The sequence below is a fragment of the Aspergillus saccharolyticus genome (genome assembly GCF_003184585.1).
Source record: "Aspergillus saccharolyticus JOP 1030-1 unplaced genomic scaffold BP01scaffold_7, whole genome shotgun sequence".
Lineage (NCBI taxonomy): Eukaryota > Fungi > Ascomycota > Eurotiomycetes > Eurotiales > Aspergillaceae > Aspergillus > Aspergillus saccharolyticus.
The window spans coordinates 255,419-269,943 of NW_020290617.1; the positions used below are offsets into that span (position 1 = coordinate 255,419).

A 14,525-nucleotide genomic window follows, 5' to 3' on the forward strand; every position below is an offset into this window, starting at 1 on the left:
TCACGTGGATGAACTAACAAAATAGAGCATTCAATGTTCCTGGAACAAGCCCGGGATTGTAAGTCAAAAAGGCTTGAACAAATCGAACATTCTATCTAGGGGTCTAGAGCTGCAGGGGTGCTTCAAATTCTGCCAAGTTGTGAGGTCATAGGAAAGTATTATTGAAACATGGAGGCATTACAAGCAGGTTGTGACAAGCCCAACATATAGAGGGGTAAAAGCTGTGCATTGCTAGATATACACCATCCGGAGGCTGATAAGTTAAACGATCTATGAAATATAGTGTACGAAGTGATGACATGGCAAGCGTGTCGATGAGACTACTCGATCCTTGTTTTACCTTCTTCTAAGAAGACCAGCCTGGCATTACTATAGCCTCTCTGGTGTCTTCTGATAGGTAGCCATTGGCCGATGATCGGATCCGAGCGAGCCTTAATCAGTGCATCTTGGTACCCTTCAGAGCCAGCTGCGGGTGTGTTCAATTTGGGCCAATTCACCTGTAGGTCAAGCGTCAGTAATCAGGTACAGATTGAAGGCGTGACACAAGACTTACATAAAGCATCCCATGAGCAAGTATAAACCGGGCACACCAGGCGCTGACAACAAGCCAAAAGATTACAAACAAGCGAAGTGGCCACACAGCAGAGTCTGGCAGGCGCCTAGTGAACGTTGAGACCATGATCATGAAAATTCCAGCCGCGAAGATGTAGGGGATTGACTGAATTATCAGAGGTCGCCGGTCGAGGAAGAGCTGGAGACTCCCCAAAGTAGAGTCAGGAGGGAGGTAGGCACCCAAGAACACATCGAAGCCGTCTTGCCGTGGACCGTCTAAGAAGTTGTTTCGCACATAACGTGTTATCGAGTTGTTCAAATCCTGCAACATCCCTGCACGAGTACGCTCTCCCGTGCGTGTGAAATCAGTTTTAAGTGCACCTGTGCCAGAGTAGGATTTTGAGACCACGTCGGCATTGTCCGCCCAAATATTGCGGAACAGATTCTCGAACTCCCGGTCGTCATTTGCAGCTTCTCCTGGACGCAAAACTCCAGCATCGGTGAGCTGGCGTGTAATGGCCCAACGTCCCAACATACTTTGCACTACATTCGTGCGGTCAAGACAGTCCATGCAATTGGTCCGGACGACACTGGTCTGCGCGGAACGGATATCTAATTGTCCACCAGGAAGACCAGGATCTTCCACTCCGCGGAAATAGCCACCCCGGGTGAGTCCGTCCATCAACCGGTCCAGCAGCAGTTCTGCGCGGTGCCACTTCAGTCCCTTGGTCTCATTGTGAAAGTCGAAATAGACGTAATGCAATCTATCCATCTCGTTTTGTCTGAGTCCGGGCTCTACGGCATGTACCTTTTCCGAGGTTGCGTCATCTGCTTCGGTGTCTTCGGTAGAAGATGTCACTAGAATACGGACCAACTGCTCGTAGGCATTCTTGACTCGTTCTTCCCGACCTTTGTGATTCACCAAATTGACCAGGTAGTTCTCGCCATATAGTCGAATCTGTTCGGAAAAGTGCTTGCGAGCAGCGTCCACAGCAGTCTCCACCCCACGGACCTGGAGTTTTGGTGTGTATTTGAGGTTATTGACTTCGGCCCAGTAGACGGGGACACTGCCCCTGGTTTGCACAAAGGCCATGACCTGGAGATCTTGACCAGAGCCACCTAACTTCTCCTTCGCCAGAGACTGGCCTCCGGCGAAACCAGAAAGACCACCCGTTGCATCGTTCAGAATGACAATTTGCTCAGTCTCGTTGTAATTTGAGACATGCCCTTGATCATCAATACCACGCGAGAAGTATCTCGTGCCTCCACGGTACCTGGATCTTCGCGTAATAAGGGCAAATGTGAAAGACGTCGATTTCACCTTTGCCGGAGTTATACGTAACATTCCGAACATGACTGGGAGGATATACGGATCGATCCCAGGTTGTGGACCAAGCCGTACACCGGTCGTGTCATGTTCTCCAAGGCTGAAGTCAATCATATCCGACTGAATAAAGCGGTTCCAGAAGAAGCGATCGTCCGCTCGCCTCCACATGGGAAGACGGAGGTCGCTTTGTGATTGACGCTGAAAGCTGTTGGTGATGTCCAGGGCGTAGGAGAAGTACATAGGGCCACTGCGGATATGTTCTTTCAAGAGTGCCAGATAAGCATCCTCATCGGAATCATGTAGAGGGCGTTCGCGCAAGGGAAGGAACTCTGTCGCAGCAACTTTGTACACCATGTGGCCACGCAGTCTACCCATCGGCTGGGCCTTGGTGATCACGATGATATACTTGTCTAGACCGGTCAGTATCCACCTCGTGACAAGCATCAACCGATGAGAGGCATACCCAGTTTTAGTTTGATGATCCCCAAGATACCAGCAATACTGGTAATACGCTTTGCATCGGAAAGGGTCCCATTTGTGAGGCGCAAGTCACCCGTTGGACGGTCGACGACAAGAGTTGGGGCATTAGGTGACGAGGGAGAAGTGAAGGCATAATGAGAGGACGAAGCGTGCAGGTTGATGTCGCGGAACGGCAGAATGGAGGCAGCCATCATTGAAGTTTACCCCTACGGGTATGGAGAGAGCAGGCAATCAAAAAGAAGTGTGGCAGTGATCGAAGAAATGAACAAGAAAGAGTGGATCAGCAATTCAGCGCATGGTGCGAAGAACAACGATATAGAACAGGTTCTAGTGAAGGGAAGGAAGACTCAAAAGTCAAGCCAGGAAGGTAAGCTGGAGGGAGGAGGAGGAGGAGAAATGAAGGTGATGACGATTTCCAAAGAAAAGGGTGGGAAGTAAACGGGGTATGGAGTACGTAGCCCTTGTCGGACCGTACTTTATCTAGTTCGCAGGCTGTATGAGACGAGCATGTGGTGGGTGGTTTCAGGGCCTGCCAATGCTGGTCTTAAGTCAGGTACGGTACAATACCCAGAGTACAATACCCCGTAACTCCGGCAGTATCTCCACCGCGTACAAGCATCCCTACAGCCTCCGACCCAATGAGCGCCACACCGCCCCGCACACCGTCCAGCCGGCTTGAGCCAGTTGTGGCTGAACCACCCCCCTTCGTCATCTCCATCACCGCCGTCGACGGCGCCATCAAACCTCCCCCCAGCGTCCCGATTCCGCCTTTCCAGTATCTTCATCTCTTCCTCCTACTCCCGAACGTTTTCCACCCACTCCATACTTGAAGTCCTTTCAGCCACACTTCCACCGTCACCTACGATATCGCTTTTTCTGTTCTTTCTTTCTTTAAAGTTGGCTCAAGTCCCATTCACTATGGCCACCAGAGCCGCAGCAGGCGCCCGTCCCGGTGCCAGATTCGCTCAGTTCAAGCTGGTGTTGCTTGGTTAGCTTTCCCCCTGACTACAGCCCCACTCAGATTCTTGAGAAAATTATGACTGACATATGCTTTTATATTTGAAACAGGAGAAAGTGCCGTTGGAAAGGTGAATACTTTGCTATACTCATGGTTTGGGCGGTGGCTGATGTTCTCATTGCTTGGCAGAGTTCGCTAGTCTTGAGATTTGTTAAGGTTGGTCTATATCGAATTTCTCCTCGCCTCTCAGGACCTCAGTTTACATGAATAAGAATCAATTTGACGATTACCGCGAGTCGACCATCGGCGCAGCCTTCCTCACACAGACCATCTCCCTCGATGAAAGCACGACGGTCAAGTTCGAAATATGGGACACCGCCGGTCAGGAAAGATACAAGTCTTTGGCCCCCATGTATTATCGGAACGCCAACTGCGCTGTTGTTGTGTACGACATCACTCAAGCGGTATGTTCCATGCCTTATCGAAGTACTATGATCGGAACGAGTACTAATGTGGCTATTGCCGCACAGTCGTCGCTGGATAAGGCCAAGTCATGGGTGAAGGAATTACAGAGGCAAGCGAACGAAAATATTGTTATCGCTCTTGCAGGCAACAAACTCGATCTTGTGACAGAGAACCCCGACAAGCGCGCGATCCCGACTGCTGATGCCGAGGCCTACGCACGTGAAGCCGGTCTGCTTTTCTTCGAGACTTCGGCCAAGACGTCATCAAATGTGCGAGAACTATTCACCGCCATCGCAAAGAAGCTGCCACTTGATCAGGCTGGCCCGCGAAACCTACGAGCTGCTCCTCGCCCTGGTGTTGACTTGCGACCGGAGGCCCCTGGTACTCAGGGCGCGGGCGCCTGCAACTGCTAGATTTCGATACCTGCCTTTCAGTTTTCGCATTTCGTTGCTTCTGTTCATGGATGCTCCCGCTTTCTTTGGTATGACTTGTCTAGATGCGAAAGACGTACTTCTCTTGCCTGAATTTGAACTTTAAGTGCTGTGCCAACCTTGATATTCTCCATCTGCAGCTTAGCCTGGCCACCACGGTTCCTCACGAGACGGTTACAGGGCACCCCCGGCTGAATGTCGAGCAGCGTGGTACTGTGCTGGATTATTTCCCTGTCCCCCGTTGAGGATCCAACTCCGTGCACTTTTTTCGCATTTGCTTCGCCCATTGCTCAAGGTCTTTGAATCATTACTTCGAGGTCCTCTAATATTCACTTGCGAAATTGAACTTTGGCCATGTACTCGGGTACCATTGGCCCTGGCGAACTCGACTTCATGTTGCAGGAGATAGCTTAGGATATTCGGTGTTCCAGTTTGTTCTGTTTCCCTTTTGCTGGCGTCCGTAACCTTTGTTGTGGGTTGAGCTCTTGTTTTTAACAATCCGTTTCCCTTTCCACCCTCCAAGTCTTTCAGTATGCTATGCCTATATAAATAATACTTCAATAATCTTCCTCGTCCCTGGGATGACGTATTTGATCCTAGGTCGCAAACATGTGGCTTTTTCTATAGGTAGAACAAATGGCTCCATCTATCGTTCACATTCAATATACATCACTTTTAAGGGCCTACACCGAGATGTGCTCAATTAGCGAGTGGGGTAACGGAGTGAGCCTGCCACTGATGAAGGAATGATGCACTGGCGTAACTCATTCGGAGCTGTCGGGGCCAGGAGAAGCGGCGGGCGGGCGGTGGGTGCGATCAGACCCGAGCTGACTGAGCCACTGTTTGGCGGTGCAGGATCGGAGCGGATCGTAAAAGCACCTATCCCAGTTCCGGTCCGCATTTTCACGCTCGTCAACATCAATCCCTCAACTACTCCCGCTCCCAGCGCTTTTATTTACAGTAGTGCGGCCCACGATGCTGCGCTCTTCTGTTGCCACGGGACGCCAGGTGCTACTGTCTTCTGCTCGCCAACGGACGGCTGCGCAATGGCTGTCCAGAGCTGGAGCAAGCAGCCGGTTCTCAAATCAGGTACAGTGACGGCATCCTTGGTTGCGGATCATCAATGGCAAATTCATCACTAACATATCTCCATTGCTCACCAGAGATTCTTTGCTGATGCCAAGCCTCCTACTACCGGTGCTCCCACTCCTGTTACCCCGTCTTCCACGTCGCCTGTGCCTCCGGAGATCGTCATTCCTAAGCCGGAGCCTATCGAGCAGGGTACTGTTGCCTCGTTTGATTATACAGCAGAAAACTACATACTGACTCGGATACAGGTTCCGCAGTTCCTCCAGTTGCGCCCACTCCGGCTCCTAAGAAGGGTGGACGTTTCCGCCGATTCCTTCTTTACTTGCTCTTGACCTCGGGTTTCGCATACGGTGGTGGTATCTTCTTGGCCCTCAAATTCGATAACTTCCACGACTTTTTCACTGAATTCATCCCTTATGGCGAGGAGAGTGTTCTGTACTTTGAAGAACGAGACTTCTACCGCCGGTTCCCGAACACTCTGAAGAGCCAAGTCCGCTTCCCTACCCGTAGGGATGACAGCAACCAGGTCACGATTCCGAGCAAGAGCGGATTGACCTCCAAGGTTGCGGAGGAGGAGTCTGCTGATCTTTCACAGAAGGGTCCCCACATGAGCTCCATTAAGAAGGACAAGAGCAACGAAGCACAAGCCAAGCCTGCCGCTGCTAAGCCCGAGGAGAAAACCGCAGCAGTCGAGAAGGCCAAGGAAGCGAAGACTGCTAAGGAAGAGCCATCCCAGCCGGCTGTGAAAGAGGAGCCCAGACAACCCGCCTTGCCCGCCGTAGCTCCTCTAGAATTTGCTAAGGTCAACGAAGGTGACGAGGCCATTGTTCAAGAATTGGTCAAGACTTTCAACGACATCATAACCGTCATCGGTGCTGACGAAAGTGCTTATAAGTTCTCCAAACCTGTGGAGAAGGCCAAGGAGGAGCTCCAGAAGGTCGGAGAGAAAATTATTGCTGTTCGGGAAGACGCGCGTCGTGCTGCTCAGGAGGAGATTAACCAGGCCCATGCTACCTTCGACGAATCCGCGCGCGAGCTCATCCGCCGCTTTGAGGAAGCCCGTGCGGCCGATGCTGCCCAGTATCGTGAGGAATTCGAGGCAGAGCGTGAGAAGCTGGCGCACGCTTATCAGGAGAAGATCCGCACGGAGCTACAAAGAGCGCAGGAGCTTGCCGAACAGCGTCTTAAGAACGAGCTTGTTGAGCAAGCCATTGAGCTTAACCGCAAGTACCTCCATGAAGTGAAGGATCTCGTGGAGCGTGAGCGTGAAGGCCGCCTCAGCAAGCTCAATGAATTGACTGCTAATGTCAGCGAGTTGGAGCAGCTTACCACCGGCTGGAGAGAGGTCATTGACACCAACCTCAAGACCCAGCAGCTCCAAGTTGCGGTGGATGCTGTGCGCTCGGTTCTTGAGCGCTCTGCTTCTCGCCCATTCGTCCGCGAGCTTGTTGCCGTGAAGGAGTTGGCTGCTGAAGACCCTGTTGTTGATGCGGCCATTGCCTCTATTAACCCTACCGCCTACCAGCGGGGTATTCCCTCCACATCCCAGATTATCGAGCGTTTCCGTCGGGTAGCGGATGAGGTCCGTAAGGCAAGTCTCTTGCCCGAGGATGCGGGTATCGCCAGCCATGCTGCCAGCTTCGTCCTGAGCAAGGTCATGTTCAAGAAGGACGCTGTTGCTGGCAGCGATGATGTCGAGAGTGTTCTCTGCCGGACTGAGAGCCTTCTGGAAGAGGGTAACCTGGATGCCGCTGCTCGCGAGATGAACAGCCTTAAGGGTTGGGCCAAGATTTTGAGCAAGGATTGGCTGGGCGAAGTACGCAGAGTATTGGAAGTGAAGCAGGCCTTAGAGGTAAGACCGACTGTGCTTGCTAGAGATCCCCTATCTTGTTGTGCTGCAGACTAACAATTCTTTTTTTTTTTTGTACAGGTGATTGAGACTGAAGCTCGTCTACAGTGTCTGAGGGTCGAGTAGATCAATACCCTCAAGCGTTTGTTTAGTTTTCTTGTATTCCATGCCTCCTACTACGGGAATTGTACCTCTAGTTGTCCACATGCGTTGTTAGAGTCAATGCTAGATTTTTCTTTTGTATGTGAGACCATACTCCATAGTTTGTATGGTTTCGATCATTACACGTCATTTGTCGCCGGTGTGGGTGTTTGCCGTGTTTGCAGCTCCACGTGCTCCGCCGCATGATGCAGTTGTAGGAGGGCGTTTAAGGAGGGATGTACCTAGAAGGGAGGGAGCGCTGCGTTGTCGCGACAGCACAGACCGACGAACGTGACCCTACTATGTGGCCCCTAGTTCCTTGACCGTGCTTTGCAGTGCCATGCTCGATCGACTCCTAGCACCCTGTTCGAGCATCCTCATGTCCTCTTCGCTCTGTGAGCCGGGCCCCCTTTTCACTCCGGCGGGACGGACCACCGATTCGTCACCCTGGTTCTAATGTCGCCCAAGACCACTATTGAATCGCCCACCCCAGCTCTTTCTACTCTAGGCCCGAATGAGACACTGTCAGATCCTCCTCAACCCACAAACACCCCTCATGACGCATCCATTCGACTAAGAGAGCTGCAGATGAACGAGGGACGGGCGAGCGGGGAGCTAGAGGGAAGCACGCTAGGCAGTAGCTCTCGAGATGGCGATAAGGGAAGTCGAGCCCAGCGTCGGACACAGAGCTCCGGCGGATTCTTCGTCGACTCATCCTTTCTACCGGGTTCTCGGAGCTTGAGGAACAGTCACCATCAGTTCCTTCGCCGTTCGGGCTCAGATCGCAAGGAGAAGCGAGAAGCTCCTGGGCCGGGTCTGGAACTCCCTAAGAAACGATCGCGATTCCCGTGGAGTCGTCAGAAGGAGGAGAAGTCGGAGACCGGCGAAGGCAGCACAGCGTATGAGACTACCACTCCTTCGCAAGTGACAGAAGCTACGGCAAACCAGGGGCAGGCGTCGGAAACGCCTGAGAATTCGGCTGCTTTGGGTCTAGACAGAGATTCCTTGCAGATCGTCAATCTTGCGCTGAACTTGAGCGAGTCGAGAAAGAGGAACAGCCTGGGACATTCTGCTTCCACTCGCTTTCCAAGCAATCGGAGGATACTGTCGGCCGGCAAGCCTATTGCTCCCTACTCCGACACTCAACCTATTACTTCTGTGGGCGGCGTTCGTCACAGTAGCCCCCGACATCGAGATGCAGTGCATCATACTTTGAGCGATCGCTACAACAAGCCTATCATCCTCGAAGGGGCGGGTTTGCCGGCACATGCTCCGTCCTCGGTGCTGAGTCTGCTGCCTCAGTCAGTCGACTCAGAAACCTTGCCTTCTGGAGTTTCAGAGAGCACTCTGATCCGGGCTGAGAAAGCCCGGCGCCACTTCGAGCTGTTTTCCGATTATTTGAGACTTATTTCCTCGCTTCCTCCTCTCGAGCGTATCGACCCATCCGCTACCGATTCGGTCTCGGTCGCGAGTAACAGCGGGCTCTCCTCCCGGACATACAATCCTCTCCAGTGTATTCGAAATCGAAAAGTGAGGTTTCGCGAGCGTTGTACTATTGACACGGAAGCCGAAGGATGGTATGACACCGATAGGGTGCATGAATGGGTTGACTCCGTGGAGTCATTGTACAGTCATCGCAACCACAGTGCCGTGGAACGTCTACAACTTCCTTCTTTCCCAAAGTCAAGGAAGTATGTGTCTTCAGAACATCACATTGATGTTGATCATCTTGCAGCTTCTCCTCCTTCGAGTTTGAGGCGCGCGAGCCGTGCCAGCAGCGTCAAAGCACGCAGACCTCGATCAGATTGGGTGATCGACCCGGCAGAAATGCTTGCAGATGCTGCGTGGGTGGAAGATGATCACAACAAGAGCAAACTGATCGACAAGGACGGCCACCATCTTTACCCGAACCCGAACCTGTTGATTGATGTGGGTATAGATGATGCCAATCTAAGCTTAGAAGAGAACCTGCAGCGCCATCGACAGTCCATGGACTCTGAACAATACACTTCACGTGCATCTTTATCCGACGCTCATCCTAGTCTAACAAGCGGCACGCGTGGAAGGCAGCGGCACCGCTTTCGCACATCTGGCCGTAGCACGTATGATAGTGATGTGTCCGCGAAGGATGTCGAGTTGAGCAGCCGCAGGCTTGGCTTGTTTAGTAGCTCTGCAAGCACATCTAGCGCAGATGACCGTCTATATCAGTACTTGCATGCTGACAGCGCAGTCTCTCCTGGAAAATCTAACCCGCTAACTCTTGGTCCATCTCAAACCAGGGGCTCTGGGGCAATCTCTGAAGATGACAGTCTCACAGGTGTCAGGTATACCCCTACCCATGGTTCGGTTTCTCGTCACAAACGTGGTGCCCAGGCTAGATCAGAAGGGAAACGAAGCTCTATGTCTTCAGTTCCGAGCATCGATGATCGCTATGACACCTTGACGAACATGGCAACACATGAGGGCAAGTATCCTGATATTCAACATCAGTTGGGTATCTTCCCAAGCATTGCAAGCAATTTGTCACCGCCATCAAGCAGGTCTCCCTCGCCATCCAAGGGTCGTTTTCCGCGGGCTCGTGTTTCAAGGCATGAGCGCAGCAAGAGTAGCATTCGGACCAAGGAAAATGTCGACGAACATGTGCAGGATGCGGACGCCGCACGTCAAGACAGCTTACCAGAGACCGTTGGTCTTCCTGGATCGGAACCATTCCCACTTGCGCATCAGATGCCGTCATCGTCTTACCAAGACGAATTAGACAAAATGCATTCACCGATGCGGAAGGATACGAACCAGACAGAATCAAGGCTGCGCGGTATCCTTAAAGGGCCTGGAAAAATAGCGGAGAAAGTGGGCAACGAGATGTCGAAGGTTGGAGATCGGATCATGAAGAAAGATTCTTTAGCGCATGCACGCAAGTCCTCGCTTTCTAGTCTCAGCAGTTCGGACTCTGAATTGGAAGATGAGGCTGATGAGACAAAAGGCGATAAGCTGTCAGGCGCTAAGTCTCTTCTACGCCGGCTTCCAGCGTTTGCTGATGATGCCAGTCGGCCTTCGCGCAAGAATCTTGACAAGATTGGCACAAGCAACGATGCAATGTTGTCCCCATCTCTTACATCACCTGCTGGACAGGAACGACTTACTCACCCGGAAAGTTCTGATTCCACTGATGTGGCTGGCCAGTCTGCGGAAGCCAATATTTATAATAGCAGGGACGGCTTACAGAGAGACGCTGGTAGTTTCTCCACGTCTCTTGCGAGTAAGCCAGATCTGCACGCACCACCCACACGCCTTGAAAAGTTGAAATTTGGCCCCGAGCTACATACAATCCTAGAACAAATCAAGAAAGGTAGGATCAGGGACCAGTCGGTCCCATTCAGTCTCACCCGGCCACCTATTACGGGCCTTGCGCAAGCCAAAGTGGAAGCCTCACCAGCATCGCAAAATAGGCGTCCTGCGCTGGACGCACAGTCTAGAAGTTGGAGTATTTCCAATCGCAGCATCTCTACTTCAATTGTCACTGGTGTCCCTGGAAAGCGCGAAGTTGAACGGACTCGAGCGCTTCTCCTTTCTTCGGGGATCAAGGCTCGGGAGATCACCCGCCGCGCGGGCACTGTGCGTGAACCACCACCTGAGTTCCTCCTACGCTCATACGATGATGCCTCCGTACCCATACCACGGGTTACTCGACTCTGCGAGCACGATGCAGCCGCGCAAGCGCTGCTCAGAAAATTCGACGAAACCCACTGTGCCTTGCGGCAGGTCATGGACAATTTTTCAGGCTCGGTGTCGTCGCCCCTCAATGCTCAACTAAGTAGACTTGAAAAGATAGTCAACGAAGATATCAACCCTCGCGTCCAGGCAGCAACTCAAGATGCCGAAGACCTGAGCATTCAATTGAATACCACGAGCACTCTCGCGGTGAAGCAACTGAGCGACACCCTCGACAAAGGTATCCGCCGGCGTCATCGCAGATTGCGCTGGGTTCGGCGTACAGGGTTTGTCATGCTGGAATGGGCGCTCGTTGGCATGCTATGGTGGGTATGGCTCATCGTCATGGCATTCAAGGTGTTGCGGGGCATCTTTCGCGGGTTTCTCTCGGGTGTTCGATGGGTTCTGTGGCTGTAATTGCAGTGTGCACAAGTGTTGGCCTGCAACGCGGACTTTTCTCTTTCGTACTTCCCATTCTTTTGTATGAAACATTTTAATCACGAGATTTCTCTATATTATCGATATAATGAGACGGCCTTCATTTCTTGTCATATAAGCATAGAAGAAAGCGAACAGACTGGGGTCTAGAGGAAAGATATGAGGTGTAGTTCGCATTGATTGACACCCTAGGGAGTGCTGCACAAGAAGACTGCATTGTGCTGCTGACAATAGTGCCTCACTGTCCATCCTGACTATATGATCCTTCATCACAAACAGTCCTTTCCGCACAAGGGCTTTGTTCTTTGTCACTGGGCTGGCGGAAAGGCTCCATCAAACGCAAAGCTCTCATCGATGCGATCTCCAGTAACGTCTTGATCGACTTGAATGATTCAAATATAGTCCAAGGTCAGGTACGAGTCAACAGTATATATATGCTACTGCTGCTCCCCCACCTGTTCGCCGGCTTGGTCATTCGAACCTCAGAAACCACAAACGCATTCGTTAAACTACGTACTTACACTCAGTTTGGATCCAAGTCGCCCAAAGTATATACCAACTATATATACTGATTGTCACAGTTGCGGATCAGCCTCTCCAGCTCTCAACCACAAGAACCCTACATTTATACAACCGTTAACAAAAATTTCCCTAGCAATAACCGTCCTGAATCGCAATGCCGCCGCCGCCGTCGTCGCAAGGTCTATTGCATAGCCGGCAAGTCACCCCCGACTGGGCTCAGTTCCCAGAAGGCGGCCTTCGACGCTCCAACGCAGTCAAACACCCTGACCAGCAGCACCAGCAGCAGGCATCCTTCGCGGGAGAGGAACGGATGAAATTCGTAAGCCGAGAAGGCCGCGCGAACACTACTCCGTACACCGCTCCAAACGTGGCGCGCGACCCGAAGATGGTGAAGCCGCGGTTGCGAGCCACGACCTTCGCCGTGCAGGCCACCGAGAGCGGTTCCGAGTGGAGTTTCATACCTGGCAAGATACATGAGGCAGAGACTCGGGGAAAGCGACTACCACTAGCACCACCAGCACCATCACCACTGGAGCAGCGGGGAAAGGTACGGAAGGATGAGCATTACGTGCGCACGCAGCAGTGGGTGATGGAGCAGCAGCAGCGCTCGGCTGTGGCACAATCCTCGTCTACGCTGAAGCGAAAGCCTCTGCCACCGTTACCACCATACACAGAGCAGCAGCAGCAGCAGCAGCAGCAATGGTCTCAGCCTGTAGTGCAGTGTTCGACTGCCACTACTGCCGCCGCTACCAAGAACTCTTATTCTAGCACAACTCGGCGCCCGTTCTTCAGGAGCGATAGTGAGGTTGATAAGTTTGCCCGAAGTACCACCCACTATGAGGACAGAATTTTGACCAAAGGGGAAAGGAGAGCTGGTAAGTTTGTCCAGCCCGTGCAAGCCCGGAAACAGGTGCGCTTCGTCACGCCGCACTCGCCTCCTGAGTCTCGGGTCGCGTCGCCCGTGGATGAGATCTCAGACCAGAGAGAGGTGGTTCGCCGGGCCTTATATCGGCAGAGGTTCACTGGTAGGTAGGTAGAGTGAAGACGGTATGGCAAGTGTGAGAGGGCTACGTGCTGGTCGCGTAGCCTTGACGCGGTGACTTTTATGCATTGTGGGAGTTTGGGCCATGGGAACGCTGTTCTGTATATCTTGAATGAGAATCACGATTTATGGCTATGGTTATGATCAATGGATTCTATCGATGTGAGTTTCTTCGAAATGAACTTGGAGGACAATGGTTTTTCTGTATTTGCCGTGTTGGCTGTAAAAGACATGCCTTTGATTCACCAACAAAGGAATGGAACAATAAGAAGGGCCTGACGTGCTCTGGTCCGGACCCTTCCTTTACCGCCTAAACAACCTCAGGAACGAGCGAGTGACAAAATCATGGAGGAGCTCAGGCGGTCAGAGCGGGTAACCCAATTAGAAACTCCAGAAATAAGACTGACTGACTGTGGACAACCCCTGGGGTGGAGATCACCCATACCTTAGTAGGTACTTACTTGAATGATTGACGGAGCATCGAGTACGTAGTAAGTCAATGTATAACTGCTACTCTACCAGGGAGAACTGCTTTCCGGTTGTCCGTTGCCGATGAGGTTAGGACAAAGAATGCAACTACTGATATCCATCCATTTCGAGGATATCTCGCATTGGGATCATTGAAGGGGGAGCCCCTCGTGTCCGGGGCCAGAGCGCCGCCGATCAGGAACCGGCCAGGCGAGCGATTTTTCTTGGTGACCCGCATGACGCAACGTAAATGTGGCTGGCACTGCCCACAACACCAAAAAAGAAAAAATCACTCATCAATCATCAATGACAGGCTCAAACTTTAGTCTTGTGTTGTCTTCCAATGTCAGGAGTCTTGCGTCTAAAAGCCGACTGGGGTCATGAGGGATAATCGACATGCCGTTTGAACAAATGAAATAATGGGAGATTCTCGATCCGAGGTCAATGGAATCAACCGGAGGCAGTGAGGGAGAGAGACGAACACGTCAACCATGCCTGCGTAACCATACTGTTGTGAGAGGCTAAAAGATAAGCTTGGAGTCCTTGATTTTGCGAGGCTGCAACTGTCACAATACCGTCACAATGCTTTGCCCCACTACTCACCGCTTACCCTTTCCCGAGCCCTCTTTCTCTCCCTCTTTCTCTCTCTCTCTCTCCCCGTCTCTCTCCATTTTTCCCCTCCCCCCTTCTTCGCCTCCGTTGCATTCGTTCCCTCCCACACCACCAATCCATTGAGGTGAGTTCTCCTTGCGCTTCCTTGTTCCTTGCTGCCTGCATCACCCTCCCCTTCCTCAATTCTCCTCAGGTCATCTGTCATCTTCCTGTCAGATCAAGGAATCACCTTCATTCCCCTTCCCCCGGTGTCTGCCTGACGCTGTGCCCTTTGCCCTAAATCTCCCCCCCTCCACCGGAAGAGTCACCATTAAAACTCTGCACGCACCTCTTGTTCACCACCTCGGCGGTCTTCCCCTCGATCTACCCCCACGACCCAGAGAATTAAATCTCGCACCCTTCGGATCTCCAGGTCCAATTCCTCGTTGCTCAATCCTTCT

General features: G+C 52.1%; 4 protein-coding genes across 4 annotated transcripts; 3 read left to right on the forward strand and 1 right to left on the reverse strand.

The window, feature by feature from the left end:
* Positions 1 to 107: 107 nt before the first annotated feature.
* Positions 108 to 2,793, reverse strand: BP01DRAFT_414299 (putative phosphoinositide phosphatase (Sac1)). Its single transcript, XM_025579049.1, has 3 exons — positions 2,343 to 2,793; positions 554 to 2,289; positions 108 to 497 (listed from the first exon to the last, which is right to left on the reverse strand). The coding sequence occupies exons 1-3, from the start codon at positions 2,551 to 2,553 to the stop codon at positions 321 to 323; spliced, it is 2,124 nt and encodes a 707-aa protein (XP_025433378.1). The 5' UTR covers positions 2,554 to 2,793; the 3' UTR covers positions 108 to 320.
* A 484-nt stretch (positions 2,794 to 3,277) lies between these two features.
* BP01DRAFT_380611 (Rab family GTPase) lies at positions 3,278 to 4,195 on the forward strand (the record flags this gene model as incomplete). The annotated part of the gene is made up of 5 exons (XM_025577234.1): positions 3,278 to 3,347; positions 3,428 to 3,447; positions 3,507 to 3,533; positions 3,590 to 3,781; positions 3,848 to 4,195. 5 exons carry the CDS (start codon positions 3,278 to 3,280, stop codon positions 4,193 to 4,195), a joined length of 657 nt encoding a protein of 218 aa, XP_025433379.1.
* Positions 4,196 to 5,107: 912 nt separating this feature from the next.
* BP01DRAFT_389939 (MICOS complex subunit MIC60) lies at positions 5,108 to 11,539 on the forward strand. The gene is made up of 4 exons (XM_025577959.1): positions 5,108 to 5,302; positions 5,377 to 5,494; positions 5,551 to 7,154; positions 7,761 to 11,539. Exons 1-4 carry the CDS (start codon positions 5,189 to 5,191, stop codon positions 11,418 to 11,420), a joined length of 5,496 nt encoding a protein of 1,831 aa, XP_025433380.1. The 5' UTR covers positions 5,108 to 5,188; the 3' UTR covers positions 11,421 to 11,539.
* A 482-nt stretch (positions 11,540 to 12,021) lies between these two features.
* BP01DRAFT_354591 (uncharacterized protein) lies at positions 12,022 to 13,477 on the forward strand. The gene has a single exon (XM_025574473.1). The coding sequence runs from the start codon at positions 12,118 to 12,120 to the stop codon at positions 12,994 to 12,996; it is 879 nt and encodes a 292-aa protein (XP_025433381.1). The 5' UTR covers positions 12,022 to 12,117; the 3' UTR covers positions 12,997 to 13,477.
* Positions 13,478 to 14,525: the final 1,048 nt, after the last annotated feature.

Coding starts and splice junctions, on each gene's coding strand:
- BP01DRAFT_414299 (XM_025579049.1), bottom strand. CDS start 2,553: ATGATGGCTGCCTCCATTCTGCCGTTCCGCGACATCAACCTGCACGCT. Junction 2,290..2,342: donor GATCATCAAACTAAAACTGG/GTATGCCTCTCA, acceptor TGACCGGTCTAG/ACAAGTATATCATCGTGATC. Junction 498..553: donor TTGCTCATGGGATGCTTTAT/GTAAGTCTTGTG, acceptor CTTGACCTACAG/GTGAATTGGCCCAAATTGAA.
- BP01DRAFT_389939 (XM_025577959.1), top strand. CDS start 5,189: ATGCTGCGCTCTTCTGTTGCCACGGGACGCCAGGTGCTACTGTCTTCT. Junction 5,495..5,550: donor GCCGGAGCCTATCGAGCAGG/GTACTGTTGCCT, acceptor ACTCGGATACAG/GTTCCGCAGTTCCTCCAGTT. Junction 7,155..7,760: donor AAGTGAAGCAGGCCTTAGAG/GTAAGACCGACT, acceptor ATGTCGCCCAAG/ACCACTATTGAATCGCCCAC.
- BP01DRAFT_354591 (XM_025574473.1), top strand. CDS start 12,118: ATGCCGCCGCCGCCGTCGTCGCAAGGTCTATTGCATAGCCGGCAAGTC.